The sequence below is a fragment of the Geotrypetes seraphini genome, chromosome 3 (genome assembly GCF_902459505.1).
Source record: "Geotrypetes seraphini chromosome 3, aGeoSer1.1, whole genome shotgun sequence".
NCBI lineage: Eukaryota > Metazoa > Chordata > Amphibia > Gymnophiona > Dermophiidae > Geotrypetes > Geotrypetes seraphini.
This window is the reverse complement of record NC_047086.1, coordinates 298,067,612-298,086,010: the sequence shown is the minus strand read 5'-3', so window position 1 is coordinate 298,086,010 and position 18,399 is coordinate 298,067,612. Positions and strand designations below refer to the sequence as shown.

At 40.2% G+C, this 18,399-nt stretch overlaps 1 protein-coding gene across 7 annotated transcripts in view; it reads right to left on the bottom strand.

The window, feature by feature from the left end:
- FMN2 (formin 2) overlaps nucleotides 1–18,399 on the bottom strand; it is a 587,410-nt gene that overhangs the window by 490,936 nt on the left and 78,075 nt on the right. For all 7 annotated transcript variants that reach the window (XM_033938052.1, XM_033938050.1, XM_033938054.1 and 4 more), the window contains exon 5: nucleotides 6,459–6,520. In XM_033938052.1, coding sequence (XP_033793943.1) covers nucleotides 6,459–6,520 — 62 coding nt within the window. The remainder of the gene's footprint in view (nucleotides 1–6,458; nucleotides 6,521–18,399) is intronic.

Genomic DNA, 18,399 nt, shown 5'->3' with positions numbered 1-18,399 from the left:
AACCCACGCCTCCACCTCAACCTCTTACTCCCTTACCAGAGAAGGCTGACTCCATTTCCCAATCAGGGTCAGACTTAGCCTCCCCATTACTTTCTGACCTGGATTCTAAAAATATTTCAAAGGGGGAACTATCCTTTACGGTGTCTCCTGTTTCAATGCCTACTAGTCCTACTCTTAGGCCTGAGTTGGGCAATAAATTAATTACATTGCAAGATGTCTGGATTGTAGTAAATAGAATTGAGAGTTCACTACAGGGCACAGTAGTGCAATTATGTCAGTTTTCCTCAGAAATAATAAATAAAGTGGCTGAGCATGATACTCAATTGGTAAATATGGGAAAGAAATTGGATAAAATAGAAACATCTGTATCTGTAATGCAATCTTGTGTTGTATCTCAAGTAAAGGATAATACTTTATTACATTTATAGTTGGAAAAAATGGAGAACGCTTTGAGATCTAAGAACCTCAGATTTCTGAATTTTCCTCTCTCTCATTTTCTCTCTCTTCTAGAACTACTTAAAATGTATTTAAAAGATGTACTATCATATACTGGTTTAGAAAATTTTTCCCCAGATAATATTTATTATTTGCCTAGTGGTATTACAAAGATTTCAGAAGAAGGGGGGAAAGATCAATTAGTGTCCCCCGATAGTTTGAATATTTCCCAATTTCTTGAGTCATCTAAAGACTATATAGCCAAAAGAGCAACAATATTAGTCACTTTTAGGACCGAGATGGAAAAACAAGATATTCTTAAACTGTATTTTATAAATAAAAATGCTATGTTCTGTGGTCAACAGATTAATGTTTTTCCAGATGTCTCTAAACAAACACAATACAGGAGGAAGCAATTCCTACAACTTAAGGCTAAAGCCCTGAGTGTAGGTGCTTTATTTTTCCTTAAGTTCCCCTGTAAGTGTTTGGTGGTATATCAAGATACCAAATATATTTTCCTAGATCCAACTCATTTAGAGAATTTTCTTATAGACAAACCTAAATTGGATACTTTGCCTGTTATTAATGCAGAGGCTGAGATGGAATGAGAATGAAAATGATGATAATTATTTTGCTTGACTCTAGAGTGTATTAACGTTGAAGATATTGATGTTTAATTATTGCTTTTGATAAAGGCTCCAACAGGAATAGTCAGCCCTTAATAATGTGGACTTGATGAATACTATTATTTTTAATTTTGATATAGAGGAACTCTTTACAATTGTTTAATTGTCTGAATTTGTTATATGTTGTAACAATTAATAAATTTAATAAATAAAAAAGAATTTATATTTATAAAGTTTTTGAAAAAATTCTATAGCATTGGTAGTGCTATGAACTCTATATTGGTGCTATGAACTTTCAACTTATGATATTTTTTGATAAGCTTTTTATTACATAAGTTATGCTATGAAATTTGTATTCATGAACTGTACTCTTATCGATTGAAGTTCCTACATATTTTTCACTTTCACATGAATTTTTCCTTATGGATATCACGTTTGTAGTCTGATAAAACATTCAGATTAATGACTTGACTTTTTTAACACTTAAGACTCATAATATTAACTTATATAATATGGAATTTTAAAGCATCACAATTTGAACCTTTTTTCAGCACTTGCACTTTAACCACTTTTTGTATATTTTGTGGTCCTTGCGAGTCTATTGATGCCTTTTTCAGATTTTTCTTTTTTATTATTTTTTTTCATCTTGGCTTTATTATTTTCATTATTTTCTATTTTGTCCTCCTTCTTGATGGTTAAATTTACAAGGCATTGATTATTCTTTATTTACACTATTTGAGTGTTAACTCTTATACAGACTATATGATGTACGGGGCTACTCTCATTAAGTTTTATGCTTGACATCTATGAAGGCACTGCCCGAGCCTATAGTCCCTCGTTCATGCATAAAGGCTCATACTGATGTCCATTATTTAAATCTTAAGCCTGCACTTTTCCTTTAAGGGAGAGGACTGTTTAGCCAATTTTTTATTTTTATTGTTTTGGACTGTATTGGCTTTTGTAGTCTTTTGGGTTTTGTTTTTTGAGGCGATAATTTGAATACCATTGTATTTCTAAATGTTTTATGCTTGTCAAAGATTTCTAAAGGTTCTACAGTATTGTTTATTGTGAGCTTCTACACTTCCCCCTCCGTTTTCTCAGTGGTTAGGGGCAGAACCAACCCAAGAAAATTAAAAAATCGTGAATAATATTCGGGCCAGTTCTGCCTCTAACCCTCGCATCCCCCGGCTATTTTAAGCCCTGAAAGCCTCCCTTTAAGCCTTACCTGGTGGTCTAACAGGTTTTCAGGCAGGAGCGATCTTCTCACGCTCCTGCCACGTGCAGATTGCTCATAGGAAATGGCTGCCTTGAGCTGCCGTAGTCCTACCTATACGAGAATATTCCCGCGCAGTCATCTCATCCCTCACCAGACTTAAACTCTACTTTACTATCGGGCCTATTCTCCGCAGAAATGGGACATATCGCCTTGTCCCCATTACTGAAAAAAGCCGATCTTGACCCTTCCTCACCATCTAACTACCATCCCATAGCAAATATCCCTCTCCTGACTAAAATGCTAGAGGCCATCATTTCTACCCAGCTCTCATCTTACCTAGAGAGATTCTTCATTCTCTTACCTTACCAACACGGCTTCAGACCCAACTTCAGCACCAAATCCCTACTGGTCTCATTAATCTCAAAGGTACAACAACTACATTCTCGCAATAAATTTGCTGTCTTATTACAATTTGATCTCTCTGCAGCTTTTGATGTCATCCATCACGATATTCTAATTTATCAACTTTCTGAGATCGGCATCGACTCCACAGTTTAAAGTGGTTTTCAAACTTCTTACGTACCCACTCCTACACTGTCAACACAAATGGCACCACGTCTGCTCCTTGGAAACTGACTTGCGGAGTCCCGCAGGGATCACCCCTATCCCCTATTCTCTTCAACATCTATATGTCCTCCCTGAAACTCTTCCATTTATCTCCCTTCAAAACTATCTATACATATGCTGATGACATCCTTGTCCTTATGGAGACAGACTCGAACCTTACCAACCTCTCTGAGAACATCACAGCCTGCATAACGAAACTCCAATTCTGGTCCCTCTCAGTTCAAATGAAACTGAACGAGTTCAAAACGAAACTACTCTGGCTCAGTCCAAAATTAGAACAGCTACCTACCCTCTTCTCACTTCCCTCTGGAGCCACACTGCAGCTCAAGTTCTCTAGCAAAGTCCTAGGCATCATTATCGACTCTTCTCTTTCCTTCAACGACCACCTCAACTCCCTGGGAAAATCATGCTTCTTTAGTCTCCACATACTGAGGAAAGTGAGATCCTGCTTCCGCCAACAACATTTCGCCGTACTTGTTCAATCTATCATCCTCTCCAGACTAGACTATTGCAATTCCATCTATCTAATTCTAACTAAAAAAAAGTCTTCAAAGACTTCAGCTAATTCAGAACATTGCGGCCAAGCTGATCTTCGCAAAATGCAAATTCGATCAAGTTTCTCCACTTCTGTCCAAACTTCACTGGCTCTCAATAATTTCCAGAGTTCATTTCAAATGCACCTGCCTAATTTTTAGATCCTACATGGCATCCTCTCTCCACTAATCGTGCTTTCTTGGAACTCCTCGAGCCCTGACACCACCAGGCCCACCCAAAAACTTAAACTATCTTTCCCCTCGCTAAAAGGTATCCTCTATGTGGGAAAATTGGGCAAATCTCTCTTTTTCAGAATCACAGAGCTCTGGAATAATCTTACTGCCCCACTACGGATTCTGGGCTCCTTCCAATTATTCAGTAAGCACATGAAAACTAGGCTCTTCACAAAATTGTAATGTTCTCTTCCCCCCTGGACTCAACATCCAACCCCTCTATGCTACTCCTTCCTTTATTAAACTCTTGTAAAACGTGCCGAGCTCTATAATTATGGAGAGGATGCGGTATATAAACTTAAGGTTTAGTTTAGTTTTAGCAACTGATAAACTGATAAAAATCTGTCATGCCAAAGTGCGACAAGATTTAAGGCATACTTTGAGCAAAATTTTTATGCGGGCTTTTGCATCCATGATGCTCATACTAGAATCGCTGAAACTAGCATAAATGTTGTGCTGGAGTGCCCCAAAATTTGCACTTTTCATCAATTATTGTCAGCTTTATGAGCAATTAAATATGACAATTTATTCACTGCTGTGCATGATACTACCAGCACCCAGTAAAACAAGGGTGGGTCTAGCTCAGTGACTATTGCAGCTAAGGATCTGATATTTTGGGAAACTTTTTTTTTTTTTTATTGATGATGTACTAGTTCTGCATACAAATTTTGAATAAAATCTTTGACATAATGATGGGGAGCTTTTATTATTTTAGACCACTTGGGATGGAATGACCCCTATCTGAAATCAAGAAAGCAATAGTAAATGGCATGGATAGGACATAGGGTAGGCCTTAGGGTCATTATCTGCCTTCATTTTTCTGTGTCTATGAGTAGACTGAACTCTGTTGAACAAGGATTGCCTTTGCTTTTGGAAACCACAACAGTGGCAAAGCAAAGTAGGCAAACTGAAGAAAACAACCAGTGTGGTACAAAGGACTGCACTAGCAAAATTTGACTTGCTATGGTCATGTTTTGACAAATGTCTATTTATATTAGGGTTCAAAGTTAACTGCAGCTAATACTAATAATTAATGCATTCATTACAATTAAAAAAATTAATCCAAATTAAGAAAACCAATCATGTTTCAACATCCAGGGCTCCTTTTACAAAGGTGCGCTAGCCGAAAAACTACCGCCTGCTCAAGAAGAGGCAGTAGCAGCTAGCACGTGCGGCATTTTAGCGTGCGCTATTCTGCACGTTAAGGCCCTAATGCACCTTTGTAAAAGCAGTCTCCTCCAAACATCTCTTCTGCTCTCTTCTACTCCCAGCATCTTTCCTTCAGCTACAATTCAGCATCATCAGTCCTTCATACCAGTCTACCTTAAAAGATAGTCTTCTGTTGCTTCACGGCAAACGTAATGACTGCGAACTGGTCTGAAGCATTTCCCTGACTAGTCCTGCCCAAGCAGAAACAGGAAGTGAGGTCAGAGAAGTCAGGAAGGGCCAGAGGAAAAGCTTCAGAGCAGGCCTCAGGCAGTGTATGTAAAATACTGTCACTGCTGTGGACCAACATGACGACCACCTAAAGTACACCAGTGGGGAAGGGCAGATGAAAACTGTGGATACAGAGAGGGGAGCGAGTTATAGACCTGCAAGAAGACCTGGAGGGACCACCAGTAGAATCAATGGCTGAGTGGATGATCTGGGGGTGGGGAGGAGATTACAGAAAATATGGAGGATGGGATTTTATATACCACCTTTCTATGGCTATAGTGAAGGCAGTTTACATATTATATAGGTACTTATTTTGTACCTGGGGCCATGGAGGTTTACTTGTGACTTGCCCAGAGTCACAAGGAACCAATAGCTATTAATAAAATGTTAAATCAACATACAGCTCTAATTATTTATTTTAAGATATTGTGCCTCTGGTGCAAGCATTTTCTGAAACATGGCCCACATCGGGTCTGATTTTTGTGAATACTAGTTATTCCTAGTTGGCCTGCCAGATATCTTCTGACTTGAATGTATTTTATGGTTTGTGTGTTTTTGGACAGTGTTGTGGTCTAAGTAGCATTACACATATTAGTGATGGTAATAGTCAATTTTTGGTCAAGACTGCTGCCAAGGCATAGCTCTATTAAATCTACATCCTTCATTTTCATCATTGTAGTTAGATCAGATCTCAGGAGATCAATAATACCCATGTCTTATGATTATAGTTTATTGATAACCCAGGCTTAGATAACCATTGCACTGTAGCATGGAAATAAAATCCATTCTTGCCCATGGAGGCTATTCCTCCTCAATGGAGCTATGCACAAACATTTTTCATTTCATTGTATAGTTTTCTGTATAGCTTCATTTTATTGGTGGAGGGGGCGCATAACACACAAAACAGTTTAAGTCTTTGTAAGAAAAAAAAAAACAACTTTCCTGCAGACCCTCCCTGGGTCTTCAATCTTCTACCAGTTTTAGAAGTCTTCCTGGCCTCTGTCATCTGGTACCGCAACTGCAAATGGCAGTAGGAGGGGGAAAAAACCTGAAGGATAGTCAGAGGCCAGTATTACTGCTAGTTCTTTTAATAAAAATGGTGCTGGATTAAGTCTGCCAATACCAATGGGGCAGAAGTGAAAAGTCACTTCTATACCATAGAGACCTCAAACCTCAATAAGTGTATCCAGGGGTTCAAAGCATGGGCCCTGACATGTGTTAAACCCATAAGAAAACAAGATTTTATAAAAGCAAGTCACTTCACTAAAATTTCCCATTTTATTTCAAACAAAACGCATCCAGGAAACAACCCTTAATCACCACTACTAACACTATCTCCTAACATCTTACCTGCACTTGTGGAATGTCGTCCTTATATTGCACCTCTAATTCCTGGATTACTACTGGATGTTCTAGATTGAAAAAGAAATTCAGAAAATCCTTCACAAGAACAGTAGATTACAAGTCAAATCAACGAAAACATTTTCCAAAATGTATTGAATTTTTTTTTCCAAAATAAGACTGTTACATACATACATTTGGGTATTTTAGAGAAAGAACAGCTAAGAATTTATACATATCCCAATTTGCTCTACAAACTAAGCACAGAAGATGTGAGAAGTGTCAAAACTGTACACTGAGCTTTAATGCAGTTTCCTAATGTATGCATTTAAAAAATATACTCGGTTACAATAAATAGGTTAAATGCATATAAATTCAAAAAAGAAGAGTACATCAATAATTTCATAACAGTTTATTGCATCAGTATTAGCCACAGAAAAATTAATGTGTATGAAAAGGTTTCTATAAACAGTATCTAAAACCAACATGTAACAGAAGATAATAAGTAGATCATAGAGATAAAAGCAAGATTTAATCAAGGTGCTTCCAGGAACAGTGCCCGATGCATTTCACCTGAAAGGCTGCCTCAGGGGCATGTGACTGATAAACAAAAAAATGTGTATTAATCTTTGCTTTTATCTCCATATGATCTGCTTACTGTCTTCTATTCCACATTGGATTCTATAGTGGATCGATTGCCTTGTTTTATTCTTGTATCTAAAAACAACAAATACCAAGAATGTGCCTTGGACCAATAGGCCAAGATAGCAAGATAGTGTGCACAAACAGGAAACATATATCCTTCGTTGGTAGGATTTATCAAAGTACTAGAGGTTAAAACACCTGCATTTTACCCAATAACTGCACTGTCATACCCAAGCAATCCACAGCACTTGTCATGCTTTGAAAACACAGGCCTGGTAAATAATGGATTAACTACTAAGAAATCTTACTGATTCATGATGTCTTCTGAGAGCAGCATTTACACATCTTGGGAATAACTAAAACCTAGGCTAAATAGAAGCAAGGAATTGCTACCATTAAAACAATGCCAAACAATTTTCAATATCCATATTTCCAACTCCCTTAGCAACTTAAATAAATCATCAATATAATGAGGCAGGCAAAAGTCCAGCAGCAAGATGGGGGCTATCCATTCTTTTGCACTAAGTGTCACATGTTTATCTCCCAGTTGGCGAGAGGTCTTATGTGTGTACTCGGTGGAAAGAACTCCAATCTCTTGAGGCTAGCATAGCAGATTGGAAGAGCTGAGGGATACAAGAGAGGTGCATAAAGACCTACAGCGACTTTGTAGAGAAGTTCCACCTCCTCTGCTGCCTCAGAGGAAGGAGGAGGTCTTCTTAAAAGAAAGCATCACCCTGGTGAGGTAGGAAGCAATCCTATAGCCAGCACCTGTCCATCAGGGGATGCAATGTCGTCTCACATCGGGTTAGGGTGGCTGTTATAGTGCGATATTCAATCATTAGTCAAGTAGATAGCTGGGCAAGCTGGTGGACATGAAGATTGCTTTCTCACTTGTCTGCCTGGTGCAAAGCTGGTGGATCTCATGCATCACCTAGGTAAGATTTTAGACAGTGCTGGGGAGGAGCCTGCTGTCTTGGTACATGTGGGTACCAATGACATAGGGAAATGTGGTAGGGAGGTTTGCGAAGCCAAATTTAGGCTCTTAGGTAGGAAATTTAAAATACAGAACCTCCAGGGTAGCATTTTCAGAAGTGCTCCCTGTTCCACATGCTGGACCCAAGAGACATGCAGAGCTCTAGAGTCTCAATGCATGGATGAGGGTAGCATTATATACATTAAGGAGGGTCTTGAATCAAATGGACTGAAAATTCTACAGGAGCCAAACACACCTTGGAATCCCTATGGGTATAAATTCCATATGTAAAGGGGAAAAGGATAGCAATGGGAGTGTACTACTGTCCACCTGATCAGGATGAACAAACAAGATGCTAAAATGTTATCAAAAACTGGAGAGGCTAACAAACTGAGTAACACAATAATAATGGGCGATTTCAACTATCCAATATTGACTGAGTAAATATGACATCAGGGCATTCTAGGGAGATAAAATTCCTTGATGAAATCAAGGACTGCTTTAAGGAGCAGCAGGTTCAGGAACCAACAAGAGGCAAAGCAATTCCAGACCTAGTTCTTAGTGGTGTGCACAAATTAGTGTGGGAGGTAATGGTGCTTGGGATGCTCAATAAAAGTGATCATAACATGATCAGATTTGATATAATCCCTGGAATAAGTTCACCCAGGAAATCCAATACAATAGCATTTAAAAAAGGAGAACATTAGAATGGCAAAAAAGAAACTTAGGGCCTGTTTTACAAAGCCACGCTAGCAGCTGCCGCGTGGCAACAGCCCCGAAGCCCTTTAAATCTCTATGGGCTTCGGGACCATTACCACGCAGCAGCCGCTAGCGTGGCTTTGTAAAACGGGCCCTTAGAAAGCAGCTGCAAAGGTCAAAAATTTACATCAGCCCACACTAGATATATTCCATGTTTTTAAAATATGAGGAAGACCACCAAATGGTAACCAGCATGGGTAATGAGTAAGGTGAAGGAAGCTATTATAACTAAGAGAATCCTTCAGAAAGTTGAAGGATCCAACTGAAAATAATTGTAAACAACACAAGGAATGGCAAGTCAAATGCAAGGCACTAATAAGGATGGCAGAGAGAGACCTTGAAAATAAGATTGTGCTAGAAGCAAAATAAACACAGCAAGTGTTTTTAAGGTATATTAAAAGCAAGAAGCTGGGAAAAGAATCTGTTGGACCACTAGATGACCAAAGGGTATAAGGGGGTCTCAGGGAAGACAAGGTTATAGCAGAGAGATTAAATGAATTCTTTGCTTCGATCTTCACTGAGGAAGATGTGAGGGAGTTACCGGTGCCAGAAATGGTGTTCAATTCTGAAGAATCAGAGAAACTCAAAAAAATCTCTAACACTGGTAGATGTTAATTGGTCAATGTGACAAATTGGACAGTAATATTGCCTGTACTGGATGGTACACATCCCAGAGTGCTAATAGAATTCAAAAATGAACATGCAGAACTATTGTCAGTAATTTGTCATTTTACTTCGTAGTACTGAAAGATTAGAGGCACTGATTTCAGAGATATCTGTGAAATTATACACCGGTGAGTCTGTTGGAGACCATTATAAATAACAAAATGACAGAACATATACATAAGAATAGATTAATGAGAGAAAGTCAACATGGATTTTATCAAGGGAAATCTTGCCTCACCAATCTACTTCATTTCTTTGAAGGGATGAATGAACATGTGAATAAAGGTAAACGGGTTAATATTGTGTATTTGGACTTTCAAAAAACATTTGACAAAGTACCTCATGAAAGACTTATGAGGAAATTAGAAAGTCATGGAATAGGAGATAATTTCCAATTATGGATTAAGAACTGGTTGAAAGACAGAAGAGAGAGATTAGGTTTAAATGGCCAATAGTCTCAATGGAGAAGGGTAAATAGTAGGTTTCAATAAACCAACAAAAACTCCATAGCTTGTACTATTTAAACATACAGAACCAACAAAACAAGCTATAAATGGTATATTGGCATAAATGCAAAAAAAAAAATAATAAATGTAAATGGAGGAAAAGCTTCAGAACTCTGTCGGGGGGGGGAGGGGGGAGAAACACACCTAAGTACCGCTCTTCTGTCATGCACGTAAGTTCTTCACCCCCTAAACTGTACCATTCCCTCGGGTTTTTGCAGCCCCAATGCACAACCTTGCATTTCTTAGCATTAAATTTTAGCTGCCAAATTTCAGACCAATCTTCAAGCTTCGCCAGGTCTATCATGTTATTCACACCATCCGGCATGTCTACTCTATTGCAGATTTTGGTATCATCTGCATAGACGTATGGTATGGTTTATGTTACCAGGCACTACATTGTGGCACTTTGCCATTAGGAAGAAAAAAAAAAATCTTTTTTTTTTCACCAGAAAAGACTGAAAACTTTTCTATTTTATAATTATGTGATTTCTTAGCTTTAATTCTGTATTTTGATGACTAGCTCCAATGTATACCTAGTCTTATAATGGTAATCCACACTGAATTACAGTTGTAGCAGAATATAAGAAATGGTATATAGTGTAATGTCCCAAGATTTATGTGGTCTGCCTGATGTCAAGATCTGAGACATTATGCAAACATTCCCAAGACTGACCAAGCCTGCTATTGGATGTTGCTGCTCTTTCATGTAAGCATGAAATGTTACAGCTAGGAATCCCACCTCACATGTTAAAAAATGACTTCATGGCTCTTTGAGAGAAAGGGACGCACAGGTGGTGTTCTCATCACTCTTTGTTAAGTGTAAAGGACATAAGCAGAGGTGCTAAGGTCCTATCAATGATTGCATGGTCAGAGATTATATGGGATGATAGACCAAGGTGCTACTTAGCAGGGATGGTGTCCATAAAAAGGAGATAGCGTGTCTTTTGCAGTTGACTGGTTAACTTACTAAAGAGGAGTCTAAACAGGAATGAGTGAAAAAATAAATATCAAAGTAATTGAAAGTTTTCAGGTAAATGAAAACACAATACCTCTAGAGCAGGGGTCTCAAAGTCCCTCCTTGAGGGCCGCAATCCAGTTGGATTTTCAGGATTTCCCCAATGAATATGTATGAGATCTATGTGCATGCACTGCTTTCAATGCATATTCATTGGGGAAATCCTGAAAACCTGACTGGATTGCGGCCCTCAAGGGACTTTGAGATCCCTTCTCTAGAGGAATGGGAAAAAATAATCTCTATAAAAGCTAGGTATACTAATGCCTGCAGTTTGGAAAGTAAGGTTCTGGATCAAGAGGCTGTGATGGAAGAAGCAGGCATGGAATGCTGCTACTCTTTGGGTTTTTGCCAGGTACCAGTGACTTGGATTGGCCTCCATAAAGAGAAGATACTGGTCTAGATCGACCATTAGTCTGAGCCAGTAGGGCTATTCTTATGTTCTTATGACTTAAGAGTTCAGGGTGGTCACAGATATTGTTCAGCGAGAACAATGACCGGGATATAGTTATACTGGGCTATAATCTATTTAGAAAGAACAAAATAGGAATAAAAAAAAAGAAGTGGTATATTTTACAGATTAAAATGACAAAAAAGCAAGACTTACATTGATGCGATATGCAGGCCTCCTTCACAGGCAGAGGACATGGACAGATTTAATTGAGGTCATTCACAATATAGTTATGAAAGAAGAAATACTAAGACTAAATTCAAGAAAGTGTGGGATAGTTGTGTGGATAGTCATGTGGGATCTCTTAGAGAGGAAGAGATAATGATTACTGCGGATAGGCAGACTGGATGGGCCATTTGGCCTTTATCTGCCATTATGTTTCTATTTCTAATAGGTGATTTCAATATGCTAGATGTTGATTGGGGCACCCTTATTGCAGGGTTGTTTTAGAAGTAGATAGCAGAAGATCTTGAATCCTCTTCAGGGAAAAAATGTCCAGCAATTTGTCACAGGACCCAAGTGGTAAAGGGTCATACTGGACTTGTTTCTTACAAGTGGGGCATTTCTGATGTTACTGTGGGTGATTTGGCATCTAGTGATCAATGGATAATGTGGTTCATTATTGAAGAAAGAAATGGAGAGGAACTATGTAAACACAGTAGACATAGCAAACGGGCTAAATAAGTAGATACAAGGGTACTGAAAATCTTTGTGAAATTCTGGTAGCTCCACTGTTTGATCGGTCCTGGATGGAATCCACCCTAGGGTACTGAAAGAACTAAAGGAGGAAATAGCGGAACTACTACAGCAAGTCTGTAATCTATCCCTGAAAACAGGCGTGATCCCAGAGGATTGGAAGATAGCCAATGTTACGCCCATCTTTAAAAAGGGATCAAGAGGTGACCCGGGGAACTACAGACTGATAAGTGACCTCGGTTCCGGGGAAAATGGTGGAAGCACTGATAAAAGATAGCATCGAGGAACATCTAGAAAGGATTAAACTTATGACAAGCCAACATGGCTTCTGCAAGGGAAGATCGTGCCTGACGAACTTATTGCACTTCTTCGAAGGAATTAACAAATGGATGGACAAAGGGGACCCCATAGACATCGTATACTTAGACTTCCAAAAAGCCTTTGACAAGGTACCCCATGAACGCCTACTTCGGAAACTGAAGAACCATGGGGTGGAAGGAGACGTACACAGATGGATCAGGAATTGGTTGGTGGGTAGGAAGCAAGAGGGTAGGAGTAAAGGGCCACTACTCGGACTGGAGGAGGGTCACGAGTGGAGTTCCACAGGAGTTGGTGCTTAGACCGCTGCTATTCAATGTATTTATAAATGATCTAGAAACAGGGACGAAGTGCAAAGTAATAAAATTTGCAGATGACGACAAACTATTTAATGGGGCTAGGACTAAAGAGGACTGCAAAAATTTACAAAGGGACCTGAACAAACTAGGGGAGTGGGCAACGAGATGGCAGATGAAGTTCAATGTAGAGAAATGTAAAGTCTTGCATGTAGGAAACAGAAATCCGAGGTACAACTACACGATGGGAAGGCTAGTAATGGGAGAAAGTAGCCTAGATAAGGACTTGGGAGTACTGGTAGACAAGACAATGAAACCGTCGGCACAATGCGCAGCAGCCTCTAAGAAGGCGAACAGAATGCTAGGTATTATCAAGAAAGGTATTACAGCCAGAATGAAAGAAGTTATCCTGCCGTTGTATCGGGCGATGATGCACCCGCATCTGGAGTACTGCGTCCAATATTGGTTGCCATACCTTAAGAAGGATATGGCGATACTCGAGAGGGTTCAGAAAAGAGCGATGAGATTGATAAAAGGTATAGAAAACCTTTCATATGCTGAAAGATTGGAGAAACTGAGGCTTTTTTCCCTGGAAAAGCAGAGGCTTAGAGGGGACATGATAGAGACTTACAAGATCATGAATGGCTTAGAGAAAGTGGAGAGGGACAGATTCTTCAAACTTTCGAAGACTACAAGAATGAGAGGTCATTTGGATAAATTAAGAGGAGACAGATTCAGAACCAATGCTAGAAGTTCTTCTTCACCCAGAGGGTGGTGGACACCTGGAATGTGCTTCCAGAGGGCATGGTAGGACAGAGTACGGTATTGGTTTTCAAGAAAGGATTAGATGTTTCCTAAAGAAAAAGGGGATTGAAGGGTATAGATAGAGGATTAATATGCAGGTCCTGGACCTGATGGGCCACCGCATGAGCGGATTGCTGGACATGATGGACCTCTGGTCTGACCCAGCAGAGGCACTGCTTATGTTCTTTAGAGTTAGGAGTGGTCCCCCCTCCACAATCATAAAGGAGTAGATTGGGAATTGTAGGTCAATTAGTCTGACATCTGTGGTGAGTAAATTAATGGAAACACTTCTAGGATAATAGTGAGATGTTTTAATGATATATATCAGTTTGCAGGACCCAAGGCAGAATGGCTTCACTGGATATTGGTCAATGAAAATGATTAATTGAATGGGTGACCAGACAGTGATCAAGGGATAACGATGGATGTAATGTACTTAAGACTTTAGCAAAGCTTTTGACCTGTTTCTGCATAGGCAACTTAGAGAACAGTGCACTTGGTTCAGACTCTAAAATAAGTGAGTTGGTGGAAGATGACAAAGGGTAGCAGTAAAAGAAGTCCACACAGAAGAAAGGGATATTACCACATAGATAAGTCCTTGACCTGTTTTTTTTGTGGTTTTTTTTTTTTTTTAATTCACTCAAGTTTTGTTGGAATTTTCGTAAATTGCATAACAAAACAAAAAAAAAAAGTACACTTCTCCCTCCGTATTCACAGTTTCAGCACTCATGATTTCACTTATTCACGATTTTTCATCTTGCATATTTAATTTTCCTTCTACCTCCCCTTTTGTTTGGCAAGGAAATTAACAAAACTAGAAATTACAAAATAAGTACGCCGAAGCCGCTCTCCTGGTTTCGACTGCTCCACAGCTCTAGCAACAACGTAGGATTGACGTGCAGGGCGGGATTTATAGTTCAGGGGTCTTGGGGAAAAGGCCAGGCGATGCAGGGCTTTGCATGTGGGCGGGACTGGAAATGCAGGGTGGAGACTATGGGCGGCTAGGAGAGCTCTCTTAACAGAAAAAGTGCTCGTCAGTGTTTCTGGGCGGGGCTTAGAAGCACGAAGCGGTCTCTGGGGTGGACTCTCTTGAGTGCCAGTGCAGAAGCCGGGGCCAGGATGAGCCGCACTGAGCTCCTGATCGTGTGCTGCCTCCTTTTCTATGGGAACCAGAGGTTCGGGGATCTCGGAGTTTCGGTGCTTGCTTTCCTGGACAAGCTGGGGCAGTTTGCATGGCGAGTGATTCCTGATAAGGATAGTTTGGCTTCTTTGCCGGCCCTCCAGATGTAGTTATTCGTGGTTTGAATAGTAAAAACACCGGCTGTTACAAAAAGCCGCGAACATATAAAAAGTTATTTATGGTTTTTCCATATTCATGGCTATGTTCCACCCGCATCCACTGCAAATAAGGAGGGAGAAGTGTATAGGAAAATAAAACTAGCTGTATCTCTGCCTTATGAATGAGTGACACATACAATGTAATGAAAATAGTTTATAGTTCAATTACAACTTGATATACAGCTTAATTCCACAGGTCGAAGTTATTTGCAATATAAGAATTTACAATAGGAACTCCAATAGATAAATAAGAGTAAACCACATAAGGATCAAAATCAAACAAATATTTTAACAGGAAACCCATCCAGCTAAGCAGTTCCAAATGCCTTCTGAAAAAAAATAAAAGTTTCAGCTTAAATCTTAAATGACTCTTCTGTCCGCACATCGATGGGCAACTGATTATACAAAATCAATACATGCCAAAAAGGCACTATCCCAAGTTGCCACCAGGCAAGCCCTAGAGCAGTGGTCGGCAAACCACAGCTCTTTAGCCACTTCAGTGTGGCTCTGCACATTCCTAGGACCCGAAAGCCCTACGATCCAAACTTCTTTATTAGAATAAACACCTAAATTTTCCTTTTCAGAGGGGCCCCGACATGGCAGCTGTTCTCACAACTGCCGGCAGCTGCCCCGAAGCTATCCCTCTGCGGCAATCTGCCCTGTCAGAAATGGAAGTTGCAGTAGAGGGAAAATTGGGGGGCAGCCGCCGGCAGCTTGTGAGAACAGCTGCTGTGTTGGGGCCCTTCTGTAAAGGAAAATTTTGGCTGGGGGGGGGGAACAGCGATCTCTTGCTTTCCCCTACTGCTCCTCCTCCCCTGTATTGTCCAGCTTTCCCTCCCCTGCTGGCCGGAACTCCTCATCTTTCCCACAAGAAATTCAACAGTTTTCTTTCCTCCTTCTTCGGCTGTACCAGCAGGTCAGTTTTGTTGACAATACTCACTGCTGCTGTGCACCAGGGGTCTGGCTCCCAGTAAAACAAAATTAGGATATAGCAGCAAATACCGAAGATTTTAGAGTACAACCTTCTTTCGGCAGTGTCTCCTATTGAACACCCCCCCCCCCTTTTCTTTTAATGGTTTATCATCGCACGAGTTTTTGTCGCCAGTGTAACATAGTTCAAGTGCTTTGTCTCACATGCTGTGCTGCGCAGACTTACTGGGATTTTCCTCTGTCGGGCGGATGAAGAGTGGTGGGAAAGAGAAAACCCACTTGAAAATGACAGTTATTGTTAGCTCTTCTCTGCAGGTACCGGACTGTGTAGGTTGAGAACCCCTGTGCTTAACTGTCATTTCTCCCCGTTCCCTTCTCCCTCCCTCCCCCCTTTGAAAAATTCATTTAATTTAGGAAACAGAATTATCTAAAAAAAGTTCTCATGTTTCTCTTATGTCTTTAATTTTCATGTGCTGTCCACTTATTTGCTTTTCTGTTAAAGACCAGCATTATAATAAATCACCAGTTCAAAATATTTATGTAAAATATGCACTCTTAAGAAGCTTTTCCATCATATCTTTTCAAAGAAACAAAAAACCGAAGGCCAGTACAGATATAACCTTTCCAATATGCCCATCTATACCATCTAGTTTTTCTTCCTCTCCCTTAGAGATCCTATATGCTTGTCCCAAGCTTTCTTGAATTCCACAAAGTAGTATTTCCTTAGGTTACTCCTGAGTCTATCCCCTTTCATCTTCCTCCTATACACCCTCATTCTAGAGCTTCCTTTCAAAGTATTTATGCCACAGAGATAAACTAGAGAATTTATGCCACAGAGATTTTTTTTTTTTTTACGTTCGAAGATTTTAGTGATTTTAATATACAATAAGTACAAAAAGAGAAATGTTAACAAGGCGAGATACAGACAGGTTGTGCCCCTGTGGATAACCATCCTGTGCCATTCGTTAGTGCCTCTTAACCTCAGTCTTTCTACACAAGCATTCTTCAATGCAAGGCTTAAGGGTCAGTGGCTGTGTGCCCATTCATACTCTGATTCTTCCCTCTCACCTTAAAGAATGACATGAGGATCATTTTCCACAGTTATCTGTGGGGATAGGAACAGTGATAATTCTGTCACCATGTCATTCTCTAATTTAAACATTTGTATCGTATACCCCCTGCCTTTCTTCCACCTATGCCCCCTCATTCCAGAGTTTCCTTTCATATCTCCCTCCTCCAGCCTTTCTTCTAAAGTGTACACATTTAGTTCTTTAAGTCTGTCTCCATATGCTTTTTGGCAAAAGTCAGAGACCATTTCAGTAGCCACCCTCTAGACCAGTAGTCTCAAACTCAAACCCTTTGTAGGGCCACATTTTGGATTTGTAGGTACTTGGAGGACCACGACCACCAAACACTTAAGGCACAAGTTTTCCATAAAGAATCATTCTTTATAATACAGAAGGCCTCAAAATTGTACCTGGCATGCCGCATGCAGCCCCCGGGCCACAAGTTTAAGACCACTACTCTAAACTAACTCCCATCTTGTTTATAGAGTATCTTTTTGAAGGTGCAGTCTCCAGAACTATACAGAGTACTAATCTTTAAGCCTGTTACATTAACAGGTGCTAGAATAGATGTGTGTGTGTGTGTGTGTGTCTTTCTTCTCTCTCTCTCCTTGGCTGCTGTCTTTCTTTTTTTGCTGTCTCTCTTCATGGCCGCTGTATGTCTGTCTGGTTTTGTTTTGGTTTTGTTTTTTTTGCTGTTTCTTTGGTCACTGTATGTCTTTTCTGCGTGTATCTCAATCCTTGTCCATTCTCTTTTTTTTTTTTTTTTCTTCAATCTATCTCCCTGGCCTCCTTTGTGTGTCTTTCACTGCCACCTTTTCTGTCAGTCTGTCAATGGTATGTGTGTATGTGTGTGGGGGGGGGGGAATATTTTAGCGGATTTTAAATGAGGTCACAGCACAGGCTTATAGAGGCATTATCACTTTTTCCTACAGGCTAAGCCTTTTTCTGTACCCAATCATCCCTCTAGCTTTTGCCATCACCTTTTCTATAGGTTTGGCTACCTTAACATCACCACATACAATCTCATACCCAATTCATACTTCTCAAAGCAGTGGTCTCAAATTCAAACTCTTTGCAGGGCCACATTTTGGATTTGTAGGTACTTGGAGGGCCGCAGAAAAATTAGTTAATGTGTTATTAAAGAAATTAGTCTTTAAGCCCATTACATTAACGGGTGCTAGAATAGATGTATATGAGTGAGTGAGTGAGTGTGTGTGTGTGTGTCTTTCTTTCTGTCTCTCTCTCTCTCTTTGGCCAAAGTCTGTCTTTCTTTCCTTGGCTGTCCACCACCATCCCTTGCCTGCTCCCCCTGTCCAGCAGCATCCCTTCTCCCTTCCTTTTACCTACCCACTGTCCAGCAGCACCTCTTCCTTGCTCTCCCTGTCCAGCAGAACCCCTTCTCCCTTCTTTTTACCATTGGAGGCAGTGCAGCTTTGTGCGTGTGTCCAGTGCTGGAGGAGGTGAGAGCTGAAGGCCACCGGACACTTAA